The 21030-nt window shown below is 42.7% G+C and overlaps 1 protein-coding gene across 1 annotated transcript in view; it reads right to left on the bottom strand.

Annotated features, from left to right (window-relative positions):
- Window positions 1–20513: 20513 nt before the first annotated feature.
- Window positions 20514–21030, bottom strand: part of LOC125437530 (probable methyltransferase TARBP1) — a 13504-nt gene continuing 12987 nt past the window's right edge. The window contains exon 9 of the mRNA XM_048505159.1: window positions 20514–20525. Within this exon, the coding sequence (XP_048361116.1) occupies window positions 20514–20525 (12 nt within the window). The remainder of the gene's footprint in view (window positions 20526–21030) is intronic.

Here is a 21030-nt window from a genome sequence, read left to right as displayed (position 1 = left end):
CAAAGGAATCAGAGTGCTCAAGAAACCTCTTTGAAGGCTTATAGAGCATAAAGCCCAAAGATTAGTAATAGCATTGCTTCCATGCCACTTGCATGTAGCACCATAGAAATTACAGGTTAGGAATTATAACAACTCAATTCTTTGCTCTGTAAAGTTGTCCAACCCATTGTAGAATTTTTTGCTAGGTTCTGTCCCAAAAGCAAATCCCAAACTTATTTCAACTTTGGCCCCTACAGTTAAGAGAGTATAAGACATATAGAAAAAAAATGAAAGGGAAGGCTTGTTTAATATAATTTAAAAATGGGGAGGCTCTCTACCTTTTACTGGTCTGATCATAGTTGACAGGTGATTTGTTGAATTTTAAGCACATGCAAACCAACAATGTGCTAATGGCACAAACACCAAACACTGCCTTCCACAATTACACAAATTCAGTGTGCTTTTTAAATGTTGCATCATCACAGTCAGATTTCATAAGCATCTAAACATCACTTTGCAGCTATGCAAATACCCAAGCAAGGAAGGTGATGGGGAAATCAAAATAAACTGAACAAGGTGTAGAGAAGATTTTTTCCACAGGATTTTTCTAAGTCTCCACTGATGTTGAAGTTCAGAATCTCTGATAGATGCCATAACCTGCCCACCACCTGTTCAGATTCTGCATGCCCACATGGACGGGAGCCAAAGTTGTATGGTGGCTCAGATTGGTAGACTAAGTTCTGGGAGACCCATCTTGCCATGGAAGCTTGCTGGCTGACCTTGGACCCAAGCAGTGCTGTCAGCCTCAACCTACTTTACGGGGTTGTTGTGTGTATTGTTCGGAGGAGTGAAGAATGACATAAGCTATTCCCAACCCCCACCGTAAGCAGCAGCAGTATAAATGCCAAGGTAAATGAATGGGTATGAGAGTTCGTACATGGGAGTTGAAGTCCATTTGGACAAAACAAAGAGAAATATTATACCTTTTACCTGAAACTGAGACTTCATTAGGAATTATTCCAGACAGGCCAAACAGACCATACTACATTTATAGACATTTCTCCTCTATCTGAGAGTTGGACAAAGTTGGTATAGATGCTATTGTATCGGAGATCTGTCTAGGGAAATGTTAATACTTCATGTTAATTTTGGATACAGAATGCCATTTGACTTTTTCTTGTTTCAGTGGATCAAAGTTCCATGGCTGCCCCAGATCTCTTATAGGAGCCTACCTCACTACCAGAAACATGCAGCTGGGTGCTATACAGTAAGGTTGTGGCCTCTGAGGGAGCATTTCTGTCAACATCAGGTATGAAATGAAGGACAAATAATACATTATAGGGCAAATGCGCAACAGTAGTTTCACAGCCCTGCTTTTATGTGAAAATCTGTGGGGCTATTGGGGTTTGGAGAACAACATATGGGAGGGGGGTGCCTAACCTTTTCACCATCACTTATTCTCGGATTTTGCTCTCTCCCACAGCTTTTCCTACCAGAGAATTCAACTCTACTCACTTCTTCATTTCCAGTAATCTCCATTGGAAGCAAAGTTTTTTCCTATTCAAAAAAAGCAATGTTGAGCTATCAATATATGTACTGTAATATAATTTGGTCCTTGTCCTTGGAAGAAAGCTGCACAATACCAGGCTTTTAGACTTGGATAACCGTTCCCAGTCCCACCTTGGCCTCCCCTAATGACTTCTATGTGCTGATGCCTCTTGGGGGTGCCCCAGAGGTCCAATTGGCTGTTGAGGCAGCCTTACTGGTGGTGGTGGTGGTGGCGGCAACCTGGAATTTGGTTCTATCCAGGCACCTTTTCAGGGTTGCATTTGCCTCCCAATGTGTCCCTGGATGTGGTTGTCACAGCTGCATTTTTAAGTTCTTTTTTTCTCAGGCATGTGCTATAACAGTTCTGGTGAAACTAGAAGCACATAAGTGGCAGTTATAGCACTATGTAACAATTACAAATGTATTAAAAGCCCTTTAAAAGCCTTCTTTCTGGTGCTGCAGCAAGAAAAAAGCAGCTAAAATGGTGCTCTGTATGATCTGGTGCCAAGTAAATGACACCAATGTGGGTTAGAAACTTTCTGGGCAGAAAAAATGTGTTATTTCAAGAAAAGCTTCAGTAAAGCAAGATTAGGAAAGACCATATTGAAAGACCCCCCCCCCCAAAAAAAAAAACACACCTGGAAGACAGGATAATGATATATATTTATTTCCACACATCTTTGCCAAGGTGGTGTAGTGGTTAAGAGCAGGTGGATTCTAATGTGGACAACTGGGTTTGATTTCCCCACTCCTCCACCTGAGTGGTGGAGGCTTATCTGGTGAACCAGATGTGTTTCCGCCCTCCTACATTCCTCCTGGGTGACCTTAGGTCTAGTCACAGTTCTTCAGAAAGGAGCTAGTAAGCCACCTTGAGTCTCCTTACAGCGTGAGAGAAAGGTGAGATATAAATTCAAACTACTCTTCCTCTTCTTCTCTTCACAGCCCTGACATGCACTGTAATGGAAAGGCTTCACAATACTACCACCTGCTGTTTCACAAGAAGAATAGTAGTCTTGAATCACTTTACAGAGAAATCCTTAAACAGAGTTATATACTATTCTAAGCTCCAAGTGGACTTCCACAGGTTTAGAAGGGAATAAACTGCTTTAGAACTGCACTGTTAATCAGGACATTGTAAATCATTACTTCTCTGAAGAGCCTAATAAGCAGAAAAAGGGACTTTAACAATCATAATGGGATAGGGCATATACAGAGATAAGCCTAATGGATTGGTATGGGAGCTAGCTGCTTCTCCCTTCAAAAAACTGACCTTTTTAGGATATTTTTGAAGAGTTCCCATTTCTTTTCCTTATCTCAAGGAAATATGTATGCTCATCTACCGGAGCAATAATCATAAACTAACTTTGGGATCCCCGCCATAGATATCTGTTAATAAGAGAATTTCTTTATGCTCATTCCTAGCTACCAATTGTAGTCTTATTTTTTCTGTATTGAAGTAAATATCAAAAGCAAGAATTTATATAGCAGTTTCAGTGTGCAAAGGGATATCCATAAATTGCTTTCTTGCCATCCTTACTATAGCCTTGCCAGGAAGGCAAAGTATTATCCCCAAATTACTGACACCCCCCCCTCTTTAGGATTTCCATTATTTTAGAACATCTAAATCACACCTCCCCTGCCCATACTGTCAATCAAAAATACAGATTACAATATTATTCAAAATTAAAATCAAAATAACAACAGTCTTCTACAAGATGCAGTAATCCTTACAGCATTTTTAACAATTTTAATAAGGCAGAGAAAAAGAATTGCCAACCTCAAATTGTACACCATTAACACTTTGATTATGGCCTTCCCCATTTGGAACTCCCAGGGAATTTCTGAATTCTGTTTTTACTGCTCTTTCCTGCTTCTTTGTTAGAGGCTAAAATCCTAAAATCTGTATAGGGAAATGATAATACATTGTTTCTTTTCCTGGATTCAGGAAATATGTTGGCAGCTCTTTCAACTCTTCCACACTGTATTGCTCAATGGTATCCAAAAGATTTCTGTCAATGTACGATCTGCTAGGGAAACTGAAAGCTTTAGTGTGCAAACTCAGGAAGAGTAAAGAGGGGAAAAAATCTTAGCCAAAAAAGCCCAGGCAAATAAAAAAAGTGGCAGCCAGGGGGTGGGATTGGGACTGTGCATTTCCAATACAGAGATGCTAGCAGCTTGTGTTTTGCCCATAACTGTTGTACTTCCTAACTGAAACAGGTCAGGAATTTTTCCCACAGCAGCTCATCCCCTACACTTTCAGTATTACAGGGACAGGATTCTTCCTTGAATGCAGACTCCATCTCAGATTTTTGAGGGATTAGTCTATCATTGCTAAGGATCTTAAAAAAACTAAAGGCCAGTGTGGTGAAGTGTTTAGGGTTAGGTTTTTGAACAGGGTGTAATTTAGGTGCAAAATCCTCAATCTTGGCAACCAAGACCTGTGAGAGATCTTGGAACCAGCACTTTCTCTTACACACTACTATTCTGCACAAGATTGCTGTGAGGATTGAAAATGGGGCTGGAATCAAGTGTGCTGGCCCCATGAGCCTGGGAGGAGCCGCAGTATGTGTATATAAAGTGATGTTAAGTCGCAGCAAGCTCCATAGTGACTCCAGGAAGGACTTTCACAAGGCGAGTGAGAAGCAGATGCAGAAGTTTCGCTGGCCATTGTCTTCCTCTGCAGAGCCTCTTCCTTTGGTGATCCCCTGTTCCAAGTACTGACCCTGGGCTTAGCTTCTAAGCAGCTTAATGAGATCAGGCTATATTCCATGTTGCCTTCTCTCCCCAACTCCAGGTCAAAGGTGATTAAATTAAATAAAACACTGGGGAGGCAAGTCAGAGAGAAGACAGCTGGCACCACAGGATTTGGAGTGCTTCAAGGTTAACAGGGAGATAAAAAAGGATAAAAAAGGAATAAAATTCGTAGCATTTGAAAATTTTTGATTTTTTTTTGCAATTGTGCCTCTAGGGTTACAAAAATTTAAAAGAGCTCCTCAGGGTTATACACTCCTATTTTAGGCATCTGTGCGAAGGATAACTTGGCTTCTTTTGGCTTGAGAAGAAAAATCAAGACTTCCAAACTGGATCTTATGATTTAAGGAACTGTTCCATTTCTTTCAAATAAAACCATTTTCTTTACTTTGGGATCATTTATTTCTGGTGAACTCCTCCAGATCATGTATTGGCAGGCCCTGCAAGCACCACCCCTAATTACTATATTGCTGCATTTGCTCAGAAGAAGCACACAAACACACAGCAGTTTTGTGGATCTAACTGTGAGTGAAAGCGATCTGTCATAGTACATATCTAGGCAGTAGTTATTTGGGCAACTCCCTGGGAGTCTCAAGTTAAGATTCCTTTGGATCAGCCTGCTAGGCAGTGTAGATCAGGACTAACTTATGGATGTTTTATCTTTGGGCAAGCTTCATTCATGTCAAAATAGCTTCTGTACTGTTACAGTATCCTGACTAGATGCTCTTTTTGGTTACATACAATTTCTTCAATAATTTGTTAATATTTCTCTCAAATGAAAAATATGCCCACATATCTGTGAACTCTCTACAGTGCTACTTTGTATTGTACTTGCACACATTTGCTTAAGTTGGCATCATTATCTGTTCACAGATTCCCTTTTGAAAGTGAACTCATTAATGTATGCGAATTTTTTTTAAAAAAAAACTTTTCTTGGACCTGGAACTAGCAGCAGGTAACTACATGAGATTGCCTGATTTTTTAAAAAAAATGTGGAATGGAGAATGGATAGCAAACCTATCATTACTTGGGGTCTCATGTCGGCGCATGGTGGAGTAATCCACTTTTAGAAAATGCTGTCTATCCTGGCCACTGGCATGTCAAATGGTAATAATAGAAACTCATTAACTGCAGCAGTCTCTATTACAGTCATAGGGATGCTCCCAACTTAATAGCTTAGTTAGCATAGTGGATAACTCATATTGGTACTCAAGATACAGAGGGACTCACAATTCCCATCAGTCTCCTACAATTGGCCATGCTTGCAGAAAATAGCATGGGAATTAGAAGTCCATAACATCTCGAGTGCCAAAGGTTCTTCACTCACGGGCTTAGTCTGTGGCACATTGGGGTATTGCAGTGCCATATAGCTACAATTATTTTGCATCACATCTCTAAAGTCTGCATTCAAACTGAAAACTCCTTCAATGGGTTAGCCAGGGATGTCCCTTTAAACAAAACAAAGCCTTTATTGGCATAAATAGAACAAGCCAAACTAAACAAAATGACCCAGGTGAACAATGCACTTTGGCAGCCCATTCCATGACTTTGATGCATAATCTATCCTTATTGTCGGGTTGGCCTGGATGCTGGGAGAAGGGAGCTCTGGTCTGTGACCTGAATCGGTTATGTCAGCATTATTCTGCTGCTTCTTGACTTCTTATCTCCTCTGCTAGCTGGGGTGAAGGCCATGTATCTCTCAGCCTGTAGTTTCAGCTGTGGAATGGAACGGTGGGTGGGGGAAAGGGTTTTGCCAATTATTTTGTGGTTATCAAAGTCTCTCGCTGGTCCAGCAAGAGACTTCTTGGCATTCAGCAGATTTGATCTTGCCTGCAATAAAGAAACCTTTGTTCATCAACAAGTTTTTTCAATTGTCTGGTCAAAGGAGGTTCTCACATCTTCTATATAAGAAAATAAGAGATCTCTTATGGATATTATTTATGCGGTGACTGCTGCCATGAGAACCATGGTTAAGAGTGCAGGATTCGGATTTAGTTTCCAAGCTGTTCCACATGAAGCCTGAGTGACCTTCGGCTGGTCAGTTCTCCCAGAACTCCTCTCTGGTGCCCTACCTCACCTCACAAGGAACCCCATCCTGGCTCCATGGGAGCAGCACACTCTTGTGTTAGTCCATTTGCTCTCTCCTGGGCACTTACCTCCAGCGGGTGAGGAGAAATCCAGCTATGCAACCCTGCTGCCGGCCTCTCCCAGTGCTGGGACACAGCGCAGGATGCTGCACCAGCAGTCTCAGTTGCCAATGCCGTGTAGCCAGGGAGTGGCTGGAGGTGGGAACCAACATCACTCATCCCAAGCAGCCGGCACCCAGGACTTGTGCCACCCTGCCAAAGCCCTGTAAGTCTATTCCGCCCCATAGAGGCTTCTTGCGTAGAAGCGGGTAAGCTGCTGCTTCTGTTTCGCAAACTTCCCTGTGCTGCAAGGAAGCCTTTCTGGGAGCTGCGGCGGCAGCATCGGTCAGAAAGCCACGGTTGCCTGTCTCATCGCTTGGATGGGCCGCCCTGTGATAGGGAGAGGAGCGCATGAGCTTGTAAGCTCCTCTGGAGACTCCTTTACAGGAGAGAAAGGTGGGATATAAATCCAAACTCCTTCTTTCATAATAGTTGTATGTCTTCGCTTTCCCATAATTTATTCAATGTGTTACCTTTCTTGGGACCCAGTTGTAGCTATAGGAAGACTGCTTTAAGAGATACATTTAAATTAATTCTTTATTAAGATGGCAACATGTATTCATGCTATAAACTAAGAAAAGCAAATTTTCCAGATTAAACGCGACTAAACTCTTGATGTTGATTTTTATTGTGCTGCTATTCCCTTTAATCAATCACGGAAGTTGCTGAATGGATGCTTAGCTAAGCTTTTTTTGTTCCCTGCTGCTGGAAAAAAATAGTTCAGCAGAATAGCAGCGCCTTGCTGTCACAGGTGCATTGCAGCGTTTCGTCCTGGGGACACCTGCCCCAAGTTCAGCCCTGCACTTAGCAGTGGAATGAGAGACTGTGGTCTTTCCCCGGTTCGTCCCAAAGGCAACTTTGCCATCCATCAGTGACCTTGGAAATGAGGGAAGGAAAGGGCAGTAAGTAGGGTTGCCAACCTCCGGGGTATTAACCAATCTCAAGGCAACAGATATCAGTTCACGATAGAAAATGGCTGCTTTGACACATGGACTCTATGGCACTATTATATCCCAGTGGAGTCCTTCCTCTCTCCAAGCCCCAATCTCCACCCCCCACCCCCCAAGTCTCCAGGTATTTCCCAAACTGGAACTGACAATCATAGCAATAAGGTACCATCCTATTTCTATCCATTTATGTTCACCGTCCTTTCGAAAAAGGAGGGAGCTAAATTAGAATGCATCTCTGAATCCAGCCCAAAAGCGAGGCACCATGAGTCCGCATTCAAGACTGGGCTCCACCAGTTCCACTTCCCTGCGCTTAGTCAGCCACCGTCAGGCATGCCGCAGAGCTACAGTCCCCTGTCGTTCTGTCTGCAGCCACCCCTGAATCGCAAAAGGCTGCTGGGCGCAAGCGCGAGGCTCCGCTCGACGAGTTGGGCCCGTGCGCGCCTGTGCCATGGAGCTGGTGCCATGGCGGACGCGCTGCTGCTCGCAGTGCTCCCCTGACTCCAGCCGCGCTGCGTTTCAAAGGGCAGTGTGCGGGGGCGGCCCGGGACGAGGTAGGCGCGCTCTCCGCGGAGCGATATGAGGCGCTGCGCTTCCTTCTGCAGCGGGTGGCGGAGGGCGGCTGGCGCGGAGAAGACGAGGCCCGGCGGCTGGCCTGGGACGCGGCGCTGGGTCGCTGCTTCCCGGCACTGCTCGGGAGCAGCTCTACGCCGGCGGAGGAGCGGGCGCGCCTGGTGAGAGCCGCCTGCGGAGTGGTGCGCTCCTGCGCCTCGCTGTGCGGTTCCTCCGTGGCGGAGCGGCTGGCCCAGGAGGCGTGGGAATCTCTGGCCGCCGGCCCGGCTGGGCGACTGCAGACCGAGGCCGCTGTCGAGCTCCTGGCTGCGGTGGCGCAGTGGCTGGCCGAGCCGTCGTTGCTGGAGCACGTCGTAGGAGGCGCCCTAGCGCTCTTGCAGCAAGAGGACGAGGACAAAACGCTGCTAGTGGCGGCGAGGCTTCTGCCGGCTCTGGGGCGAAACAGCGCCGCCCTGGGCCGAGTGTGGGAAGGCCTGGTGCTCTCGCCCGAGGGTGTCCTGCCGCCGGTGAGCCGGACTTTGCTGGTATTGAGCGCCCTCTCCGAAGCCGTGTTCCCCGGGGAAGAGCAGCGGCCGGGGAGCTGCACCGATGATGAGGCTCCCCGGCTGCTGGATGCGCGGCTCTCCGGTGGCTTCTGGGAAATAGTGCAAAGGGGGCTGACGGAGAGGGATGCCTTGTGCAGGAAGAGAGCCCAATACTTGCTGAAGCGAGCGGTGGAGGTGTCAGAGAAGTTGCGGTCAGAGTGCAGGTGCAGCCCCGACCCTGGACCTGGTATGTATGGCTGTCTACTCCCAGTGATGGGCACTCCTCCCTCTTGCTCTGTGTACCCTGTTATGATGCTGATGCAGATGATGCTGGCCCTGGACAAAATGAAATGTGTCCCACCAACAGCCCTCTGCTTAACACTGTCGGCTCTGTGGGTGCTTCAGGAGAAGTTATGCTGAGGTTGTTGAGTTTCCAGCTTAGGGCAAGCTAGCCCTGTGGCCTTTTGCCTTATGTAGGATAACACAAACCATGGCAACTGTAGATAAACAGAGATGTGGTAAAAGTTGCATCTTCTATATGATAGAGCAGAGATGCTGGACCAGGAGTGACTGGAAGTCAAGCATTTTCTTCATCACTCTTAATTGTTGATTGGGCTGGGTCACATTGATAGCACTTATATCTCACACTGAGAAAGTCGTAAGAGGATGTTAATTGGATTGGCTGATTACTATGACAGAGAGAAACAGGATCAACAATGATAAAAGAAAAATTGTGCACAAGTGGATAATCAATGACCAGCCAATTGAGCAATGCCCCCTTTTAAATACTGGTGTGTTCTCTTTCATCTGATCTCTATCTTGAAAGGCATACCTTAGTGTGGTGACAACTGCCAGCAGACTGTGAGAATCATCTTAAAATTCTTTTAAAGAACATAAGAAAGAGCATAAGAACATAAAGAACATAAGACAAAAACAATAAAGGTGGGTGAATAATTGTTCCAGCTCTTAAAATATTCCAGCGCAAATGAATTACTCAACTTCTGTTTGGGGCAGAAGTTTGGAGCTGGAATGGCGAGGTGCTCACTCAAAAATTGTACTATGAAGATGGGCCAGAATGTATAAAATTTGTATTTAATCAAGGAAGATTAATTCACATGAACCAAAGATTTAAAGAATCAAAATGGAAGCTTCTCTGTGTAAGAGACCAGCAGGCCTGCATGCTAGCAGCTTCTCAGTGAAGATGCAGGCAACTACAGATAACATCTTTAGGGTCTTGTAACTACAGGTTACTATATGACAGAAGCCATATAAATTTTATTACCTTGTTTTCCTTGGTTAGGACCAGCAATGGGGATAGTTAAATCAATGTGATTAATTAAATAAGGAAAAAGTGTTTTTCTATTTATGTTGAATGAACACAGAAATGATAATGAGTGATTCACATTTACTTGTATTTGATCATACCCATTCTAATATTGTCTTAGAACTCGAAGGTATAATTGTTGTTAGAATCAATATTTGTTAACAGGTAAAATCCTCATTGTATTAGAAATTCCAAGGAAAGTTTTATGATCCTAAAGTATGTTAGCCTGCATGCCCTAGAGGTATAGCTCTCTCTGGTGGATGAATACTCTGTCCTATATCTTTCAATTGTATCCTGTACCATCTATAGATAATGTTAAATTATGGGATACCAAAAATATATATCTGTGACTGGCTCCACAGTTGTGATGTCTGTCAAGATGCTGCCCTAGACCAGCACTTAAACTTCTTTCTCTGATACCTTCCTTAAAAAAAAAATTCTGAAGACAGTGTCTAATCAATCTCACTAGGTCCCTCCTTACACTCAAGAAAGCTCTTTACCAGCCTTCCTGTTTCTGACTAAGTCTTCTCTTTACATACCTTTAAAGGTGGTTTCAGCAGTAAAGTTCCTGAGGAGCAGCTCCTCAGTCCCTGTAGTCAGGGTGAAGTGGAAAACCTCACACATTGTATCTTATATTGCTCCTTTTATGAAGGTGTAGGTGGGTTGGGCTATGCCTACAACTTCACAGGCACAGAGGTGGAACTTACTGATTTTTTGCTGGCAAATGTTTTCCCGTATGTCAGTTATCAGTTGGTTCTTTTGCCTTATCATGTTTTAAAACCAGAAAAAAAATATTTATGGACAAACTGTTTAGGGCTTGTTTTGAATGTAATCACTATTGACCTTTTATATTTTATAATTGCATGGTTTATTTGTATTTCATGCCTATGTTTCTGCTCTTGATCTTATGCTTGTTATGACCATATGGTTACAACAATAAACTTACCTCCAGCTCAGTCGCTCCCCTTCATCAGGTTTCCTGTTGATTCTGATAAGTTTATTTATGGCAAAAGTTCAGACCAGATCTAGTTTTTTCACCTTTTTTCATATTAGTTACATTACTGGAGTGTGGCATTATTTATTTATTTCCCTTGCTTAGAGGAGAACAAGATAATTTACTCTGATTTGCTTGTCTTCTAGGACCTTTCTTTATTTTGGTGGTCTGCTGAGAAAAATGATCAACTTATTCAGTTTTGGGAAAACTATATTTTAATTATGGAGACTTTGGAAGGAAACCAGGTAAATATAATGTAATATCTTTACAAATCACTATTGAGAGTTTATTTGTTTAATCAATTTGTACCCCACCCTTCAAATATACATCCCAGGGCAGGTTTTCACGTAAGCAGAATTCAAAAATGATCTGACATTACAATAAAACATTAAAAAGCATCAAAACATGAACATTCCTAAAAAAAACCTAAAATTCCTAAAAATATACCTAAAAGCAATTAACCACTCCCTCCCTAATCCTCACCAGGTGCAGGTGGATAGTAAGTTCCAAGCAATAATTGAAACTGATCCTAGGAAAACTGACTAGATGGTGCTCCATATGACCACTCATCCTTCTGGAATGTGGGTGATTTTATCCTGGAAGTGCCTAGCAAGCACTTAACAGCTGGGTCTCAGGGAAGATGTTGTCTCCACTTTCCCAGTGGGGACAAGCAGCCCATTTTCTATCCAGAACAACTCAGCTGGATATCTACTCATAGGCCCCTTCTGCACACACAAAATAATGCGTTTTCAAACCACTTTCACAACTGTTTGCAAGTGGATCTTGCTCTTTCCGCACAGTTTCAAAGAGCACTGAAAGCAGTTTGAAAGTGCATTATTCTGCATGTGCGGAATGAGCCATAGTTACAATGTTTGCGGAGAAAAAAAACTGCTTTGCCGCTGCCACTGTAACCTATTAGGCCTGATAATGAGCTCTTGCCAGTGTCTGGTCTGATTCACACAAAGATTTTCGCCATCTTCAGTCTAACCATCACTCCACCCCCTTCATTGCCTTCTATGTATACCATGGGGACCTCTGGGCCCCTCGGAGCGGTTGTGTCCACAGCCCTTTGCATCTTGCCATTCCACAGCAAGACTAAGGCTGCAGCAGGAGTGCTAGACATGTCAACTGGGAAATCCCTGGAGCCCCCAGAAATCTAATGAATTCCATCTTGCTCTAAGTGGGAACCATTGCAAATCTGGTTCTTCACCTCTGCAGCAGAGAGGCAGTCTTCCAAGTCCGGGATTTCCGCCCAGGTAATGATCCGGCCCACCGATGACCATGGTTGTAGCAACACATCCTATTCACACACTCCCCTCACATCCCCTCTACCTAGTGCATTGGGGTTTGAAATGTCACTGGACACAGCCCCATTGGTTGTCATAGCAGCCATAAGTCTCAAAGATGATGAACATGCGAGGCATCCTCAAAGTAGAAACTGAAGTCACAAAAATAGGAAATTGAAGGTCACAGAATGTCCTGGGAGCCCTCCAGCAGCATCTCCGAGAGTGCCCCTGTCAGCTGGGACAGGGATTCTATTGGGCAGTGGGGTGAATGGTAAGCCAACAGCAACCCTGTTCTGTCTCTGTGGCCTAATGTCAAGGACAATCCATCTATCCCAGCTATAGAGTGGAAGGGATGTCTGGTGACTGTAGACACCTCTTTATGAACAACAGCAACCCCTTCTCCTTGTCCCACCTATCTAGGTTGGTGTAGCTGGGAGGCAGAGCAGAGTCAGTGCAGGAATTCCCAGCTCACCCACTCAGTTCTCTGTGATGCATGCCAGATTGGCCCCCTCATCCATGATCAAGTAGTGTATGGTGGTTGTTTTATTTTGGATTCACCTAGTGTTGCTATAAAAAGAAGAGCTGCCCAATAGTAAACATGTATATATTGCAGAAGCCGACCACAGGTGCCGAACATGATTTCTTGCCAAGCAAAACATTTCTGATACATTTCAAATGTATCACGTCTTCCCTTGAGTGAGAATGTTTAAATATAAGAGAAACAGTTTGGTCTGATGTCATTTTCCAAGGTAAAAATATTTCAAAGGCAGCATTATGTTGATGTCATTATGTGATGTTCACAAAAAGGGGTGCTGAAACCAGGCTGCATAGATTGTGAGCTATAATTTCAATAACTGCAGATTTATCACAGTCTTAAGTAAATTCATAGTTTCTATTCATTGTTAATATATATTTTATATGCAGAGTAAATCAATTTAATGTAATATATTTTTTTCAATTTTAGATACATGTTATAAAGCCAGTGTTACCAAAGTTAAATAGTTTATATGAATATGCAGTATCGGAACAAAAAGGTAGGACCATTTTCAGACAATAACACTAACTTTCTTGGGTACTAAAGAGAAGGATTGTTTATTCATTTGTTCGACTTATACCCTGCCCTTTCCCAACAAGGCTGGTTTCCAACAATACACAGTTTAAATACTTAACTACATTAAAATCCCAGTAATAAAAGCTGAAAATTGAATGGGGCCAAACATAGTGAGGGGTTCAATCATAAGGAGGGGATAAGATAATTAAGTAGGGATATTCCAGTAATAAATAAGGAAAAGGGAGGGAGGGGAGATCAGCAAGATGGGAAATGTTGCTGCCTTCAACTATAGGCCGGGTAGAACAACTCAGTCTGCAGGCCCTGTGGGATTAAGGGCCAGGTCCTAGTCAGTTCTCACCTTGAAAGAGAGTTCTGCTAGGCTGAGGCCAGGGCCAAAAAAAGGTTCTGGATCTGGTTCTGTATACAGGGATCATCAGTATTTCCTTGTAGGACTGCAAAAAAAAAAAATCTTGGCATCTGGTTGTCTCAGCAAGTGAAGTCAAATCGATAATTCCTTCTAGGTTTGATGGCTAATGAGAATATATAAGTGGGGGACTTGTGCGAAGTCAGCAGGCATTGTGAAAGGGAGGCAGATTTGATTTCTGAAAGTTTAGCCATGGGGCCAGTGAGCGCAAGAATGGGCTAGGCCTTTCAGATAGATTATTTAATATGTGCCCAGAATGACAGCTTCATAAACTAGAATTTTATATAATTTGAGACAAATACATTGAAATGTAACTTATGTGTTGTGACTAATGTTGGACTAGGATCTGGGAGGCCCAGGTTCGAATCACCACTCTGCCATGAAAACATGCTGAGTGACCTCTAACTAGTCAGACATTCTCAGCCTAACCTACCTTGCAGAGTTATTGTAAGGATAAAATAGAGGAGAGGATAATACTGTAGGATGTTTTGAATGTGCTTGATAATCTTCTACATACCCTATTACATAAAATATCTTTAGATATCTTTGTTGTGCACGTTGTTGAGAACTGTTTTTTTTTTTTTAAACAACAGATAGTTGGGTCTTTCACCCATCATGGCATATGTGTGTTTACAAAAGAATGTTTGAGGGTGAAAACAAAACTTTGGCTAAGGAAGGAGTCATTCATTTTCTTGAAATGTGGCAGACACAATGCCTTCCTCCATCACCAGGATTTTCAGAGGTAAGGTTTATTTTCCTGCTGTTGTTTTAAATTCCATTCTCAGTACCTTGCCCAGGTGTCTTTGAGATCCGGTTTCATTGTGTATTTGAACTCTGCTCTTTGAAGAGGTACTTGCTTGTGGCTTTTATTATGGGATTACTCATGTTTTAGAAGAGATTGTAGGAGCAGATATTTTTTGACAGAAATCTAGGAAAGCACACATTTTCTGCAAATCACTGACTATCAATGCTGCATAGCTTGCGTTTTGCAATTAACCTTGTGGCTAAAAAAAAGCAAGCACAAACTGTAAGGGGATCTCAAAAGGCTTATCTACCCTTTTTTGGAAGATTATGGCACCCTACAAATTCAAATAATTTGAACCTATGAATCGAAACCATACTATACCAACCTACTTGCACCTAATAGTGTAATATCTGAACAAAGGCTACATGCAGTGGTAGGATTCAAATAATTTAACAACCGCTTCTGAAAGGACTCAGTGGTGGGTTTACATCAGTTCTCTGAGCTAGACAAAAAAATAGCTATTGGTTCTACCGAATAGGTGCGAATAGGCTGAATCCCACCACTGGCTACATGATATGTTAGAGAGAATATGTTAATTGTTAATTACAGAAAAGTAATGGCCCAGGTAATGTGGTGAAGTTTGTATTTCCATAGTCTTTAAAAAATAAAGGAAATAAAGAAAAAATAATGACAAACTGCAGAGAATTTTTGCAAAAATTCTCTCTAGTCCTCTCAATATTCTGCTCTTGCTAAATGTCAGAAAAAAGAAGGGAGAGGGTATCTTTTTAGTTATAGAACTCTCTGAAAGATATTTGTAGCAGATTTCTGTTGAATGCAGTATTTCAGTGCAGTTGGGAGTTATGGAAGTAGGGAAAGTGTCCAAGACCAGTTATGTGATAAGGAAGCTTTGCTGCCTATCTGACTTCTCAAAGGTTGGATGCGACAAGGAGATCCTTAGTTCCTCCACCAGTACACTAATGCTATGTAATATTGATCAGTAAGGCACAAAACTATGCGACTCTAAAATGTTATAGGAAGAGAAAATGTACTTGACTTGTATAACATAAATATGGTTAGAAGAAAATATAGGGGTTATCTGTCCCAGTTAACAGCACCTGGTTATGCAGTTCTCCATCAACCATGCTCAGTTGTCTGAGGGGAATGTGTAGCCATCATCCTCTATGAGTTTTTCAGCTTGGACAGACTTCCAGTACTAGTTATCACTGTATTCTACTCATATTAGGAGAAGTAGACATCATGGGTTGTGCATTGGAGTGGTTTGTAGTTTTGGAGTTGGTTGTCATCATATGCAGACAATATATAGCTGTGAAGATAGCCTTATCCAAATCCTCCTTCTGGCATGTGGTAGAGGTACTGCATTACTGCCTGTCATCAGCTGGGTTACAATGGCCAAAAGCTGCGAAATGGATTAAAATTGAAACTCCTGGAAAGACAGAAATCCCAAGCATAACAGTTTAATTAATTGGAGCAGGGTCTTCTCCATTGTGGCCTCCACCTTGTGGAGGTCAGGAACATAAGAACATAAGAACAAAGCCAGCTGGACCAGACCAAAGTCCATCTTAGTCCAGCTTCTCTGCTACTTCAGAGGGCCCATTCACCAGGCAGGCCTTTGGGAGCTCACACAGGATGTGAATGCAATGGCCTTCAAGTGCCGCCGTTTAGTTCCCGATCAACCTGGTCTGTTAAGAAAAGGCCTCTACTCTCCCTGGCTTTCTGCAAACTATGCAAAATGAAATAATTTGAGAGGGCTTTTTAAGTCATGCAGTAGAGTTGCACCATGGGTCACCAAATTATTCTGGTGAATTATCATGGACTGTGTTACACACAGTTTTACTACTGTGTATTGTTTGCTGTAAGTAGGATTTTACTATGGAATTTTGCATCATTTAATGTGTTGTATTAATATTTAAGCTTTGCTTCAGTTCTGTTTTCTAAGATTTCTGGTTTGTTCTGCTGCATTGTTCTGTTGCATTACTGATAGGCAGTAATGCAGGACCCTCTTAACAAGATCACCTTGAGGGAGATTTGGATAAGCCTATATATACATATAGCTACATATTGCATGCAAATGTCCCAGCTCAATTGGTTATTTATATTGATGTCAATAACTCTGTGTAAGCTTCACCTTGAGTCCCAGTAGGAAAGACTAACTGAAAGCAAAATAATAAAAATAAATTTCTTTCTGGTCCTATATATTTGACATTACTACTTTAGCTTCATTTTGTAAAATCAAGCCTCACTGCTTCTTTGCTTTAACTTTCAGGAAATAATTACTTGTCTAGCATGTTTCCAAGCTTTGTTTTTAAGGAAGATTTTAAAACACCAGGACTTATATGGGATAAATACACTTATTTACTGTCATCTCTGTTAATACAAATATAATTTTTTTGCAGTTTGTTATTGGACCATTAATGGATGCTCTTTCAGAAAGCTCTTTTTATTCCAGGTAATACATTATTCAGTGAGTCCCTAAAGATTATCAGACGTTTATGCCAACTATATATTCATCTGTTGGGAAGACTGACATTTAATAAGTGCCTCACAGCTGATCTCTGAAATTCTTTTCAGTCAGGAAGGAGAACAATAATAGTTATAATCTTTATTTACAATACTATGTGAAGTCCTCAAAAAGAGATATAAAGGCTAAAAAATGTTCTTGTTCCACTTTAGAGGGGTTTTCTGAAGAGATGCAAACCTTAATTAGCAGATTTACAGTTATGTCCTGCAGGGTAGCTTCAGTCTGAGCAGTCCTGGATAGCTCTATTCAATGGGTAACTGCTAAGGATCACACTGGCAATACCATTTATTGGTGGGTCTCTGACTTCAGGCATGTTTATAAATTTCTTGAGGCTAGGCTGGGTCTGGTGTGTTTAATATTAAACATGAGAGGTTTGATACAGCAAATGGAAAATTTTGTGAAGTTGCATGCTAACATATTTCTTTCAGTACTGAAATACTGAACTTCTGGTAATATAAACATTATTTAAATGTAATTGATTGGATAAGTAGCAAGTCAAGGAAACACCACCAGGTGTGAACTGGGAGTCCTAGTTCTGACTCTGCAATAAGATAGATATCTTCAGTATGTATTTCTGTTTTTAACTTAACAGGTCATCAGGCCAGGTGATAGGGATGTGTCCTACATTAGGAATACAGCTACAGAAGTTTTTGGCTGCCTTCTTCACAAATGTCCCAGAGGAAGAAAAAAGTATGTTTAGTCATGTTTATTCAATTAAAAGCATCTTACTGCTTTCACTGTCCTTAAGCCCCAGCCTGACTAAAGTGGGGGATGCTGAAGCTATGGGGGAAACTGACTGGGGAAGAGGGAAGGTGGTATTCCATTTCCCATTCCCAGTGATTCCTGAGTGTTGGGGAAGGATGTAGCAAAAGAGATGGACTGGCAAAATGTTTTGCTTGTGGTCCCATCTTCTCCCTGCTCCAGTGAATGTGGTTTGAAGTGCCGAGAGAGCAAACTCCACATTACACGCAAAATGAGTAAAAACTCCCCAATTCCTCTTATTGAAAAAGAGAATGATTTCTGAGCAGTAGAACACTGGGGGCATGCTTCATACTTTCTCGGCTATCTGGCTTGGCATTTAAAATTCTCCAAGCCACTTTCCTTCTTATGATTTCAGATGTTTGTTTACCTGTGTAAATATGCATTTGGAAAACCAGTGTGGGAAAAGCAATTATGGAGTGATTTTCAGCACAGTCCTGTGTTGAGGGTTTTTGTTTGTTTGTTTTCTTGTGTGTGTGTTTGTGTGTGTGGGGTATTTGCTGCGAAATTGCAGTTGACTTAGGTGAGCTTGTAGGGTTTTCAAGGCAAAAGATAGTCAGATGTGGTTTACCACTGCCTGCCTTGGCATAACTACCCTGGACTTCCTTGGTGCTCTCCCATCCAAGTGCTAACCAGGACTGACCCTTTTTAGCTTCTAAAATCTAGATGACAGCAGGCTAGCCTGGGTTATCCAGGTCAGGGCTTATGTGGAGTTTTGTGCTTCTTAGGTTCATTGAAGTCCCTGGTCTTAGACTAGTGTAGCTGGTGGGTGTAGCTGTAAGCATAGCCTCAGCTTAAAGTTACAGCCTTCTAATGCCTTTAAAAAAAAAATATTTCAACGCTCTTTGCATACATTTGTGTAAAATGGACATGTTACATTTCTGTTGGGATTCAATAGAATGGAAAAAGTGGGTACTTTTATTTCGTATTTAAAAAATACCCCTCCCTCTTTCCTGCTTGGGTCAAATGGTAGTCTGAATGTATCAGTAGCAGTATTAAAAGTACAATGTTCAGTATCATTCACAGTATAGAATTAGGCTGGCTGAACCCTCTTTTGTTTTGATGTCATTTGCCCTCATGGTGTGACAATTGTCCTTTTTCTGCCTTCTGTACTACATCTTATATTATCAGTCAAATGACCATGTGTGAATTGAGACTGGGATTAATGAAGGGGTTAATTGAATGCAGGGATTGTAACACAAGTTTTGACTAAAATATTGCCTCATGACCATTTATGATTGTTGATTTACCAAAAATATTTTATTTGTCTTTGTTTTTCCCAGGTGGTTTTTTATTAAAGTTTATACAGAAGATGAGCAATAGGCACTGGTGTTCCATTCCCATTTTTTTTTCTTCCCTGTCCATGGCACTTGCAATATATTTCAGCAGCATGTGGTGTAGAGCACTTGATGCAGAAGGACCTCGGTGAGCTCTTGAGGTAACAAAACTGAGTTTGGCTCTTAAGCATTTATTGGTCTTTGTTCTCACCGCATTGTTTTAACTTCTCAAAGTGATGTATTTTATCCCCTCTGCAGAGATGCTGCACGTGTACTATGGATTCACTAACATCAGATTTTGCCACGAGGAGCTGCTCAGTGCTATCTTCTCTCAAAAGCAGCAATGCTCTTTGACCAATGTAGTAAGTGCTTCAAGTTTTGAAACAGCTATCGAGGGAGATACATGTATGTTTTATGTGGGATTACTAGGTTAAAAGGGAATGCTGCCCTGTTTACTCTTTACACATTGCAGCGCTGTAGTATTCGTTGTTTAAAAAGCCAAATTAATGGTTTTGTTTTATCTTTTTTTGCTATTATGCGTTTGATGCAGCCTTTGACCAGACAAACTCGATCTTTAGTAAATAAAGTAGGCCAGTGATGGCTTAACCTTTTCGCAGACCCGGAGTGCCTAAATTTCAACCCAAAACCCAGCCATTTATTTATCCTCAAAGTGCCAACACACAAGCAATTTAACCTGAATACTGAGGTTTTAGTTTAGGAAAATAACAGTTGCTATGAGGCTATGTTACTCGGGAGACGCTTGGTAAAGCTAACTGTGCAACACTTCTAATGGATGAATCAACAGCCCTAGGAGGGTTTTACCTCAGAAGCTAGCCCCACGGCCAGCAACTGCTTTTCTACTCCCAGGTCATGCCCAGGCCAGCCTTAGGGATGTGTGTGTGTGTGTGGGGGGATGATTTTCCACCCCCCCCCCACATGATGACCTCTGTGCACATCGTTTGCCTACAGAAAGGGCTCTTGAATGCCACCTCTGGCACCCGTGCCATAGGGTTCGCCACCACTGAAGTAGGCTGTGGGGCTGACGTTGGATGTTCCTGCACCTCCCTGGCTGCCTTCTCCCAATCCTTTGGGCTTCCAGGGAAGCCAGTGACAGTAAAGATCCCCACTAGCCCTTTCCCTCCTTGCACTTCTAGCAACTGGAAGCCAGGGATAGCTTGGGGCAGTTGCTCCAACTCCAAATTCGGGTGTCACAAGCCAGGGACTGTAGCTAGTGAGAAGCTGCAAGCCAGAGGGATTTCTAGAAGGTCTGGACAGGCTGTGAGAAGCAGCAATGCTCTGTCTTCAAGGAAGCTGGAGTTTAGAGGTTACTCCAGGAGCAGCTTCCAGCAAAAAGTCAGAGACTGGGAAAAGACAAGGCCTTGAGCCTCAGGAGGAGGACGAGGAGGCAGGGCAGGGAGAAGTGATTCAGTGAGGGAAAGGCACAGGGGGGAGGAAGAGCCATGGTGGAGTGGGAGAAAGAGGAAGGGATTGACTGAGAACAAAGGGAGAATTGGGTGCACCTTGGGACAAATGTGGGTGGGGGGATAAGGGAGCACAGGGATAAATAGAAAAAGATCCACCAGCCGGGACAGGCAGCGATCATGCTTCAAAGGGAGAACTGGAGGTGAGAAAGAACAAAAGTGTGGAGGCAGAGAACAGTGGGATCTTGAGGGGAGGAAGCCATTGATGTTTGGCTCTGAGGTTGGTGGACGCCAAGCCGAGCAGAGCCAAGGTGGGAGGGAGAAGAGGCAGTCCAGCAGATGGAGAGGCAATCCAGCCACAATGGGGAGGCTCATTAACAAAAATGCTATGTGTCTCTAATCATTGGGAATTGCTTTCTCCCTGCCCAGCCTGGATCAGAATCTTCTTTGTTCTCTCCCCTTGGTTTCTAGCTAAACTTCGCTTCCTGAGTCCCCCTGTAGATAAACCTCTGATTTACTCACTGTTTGGCCACTAGCTTCCTTTTGTGTAATTTTATTATTCAAAGCATTTATGCTTACTCTATCCGGAGATCAAAGATCCTTGTCAGGCTAGTGTGAATCTGCCTGATACCGGGAATGGAACAACATCTTCATAAGCCCCACGTGAAGGTAAAAGGCGCAATTTATACAAAGCAGGGCAGG

This window comes from Sphaerodactylus townsendi, linkage group LG01 (assembly GCF_021028975.2).
Source record: "Sphaerodactylus townsendi isolate TG3544 linkage group LG01, MPM_Stown_v2.3, whole genome shotgun sequence".
Lineage (NCBI taxonomy): Eukaryota > Metazoa > Chordata > Lepidosauria > Squamata > Sphaerodactylidae > Sphaerodactylus > Sphaerodactylus townsendi.
This window is presented reverse-complemented; position numbering and strand designations above follow the sequence as displayed.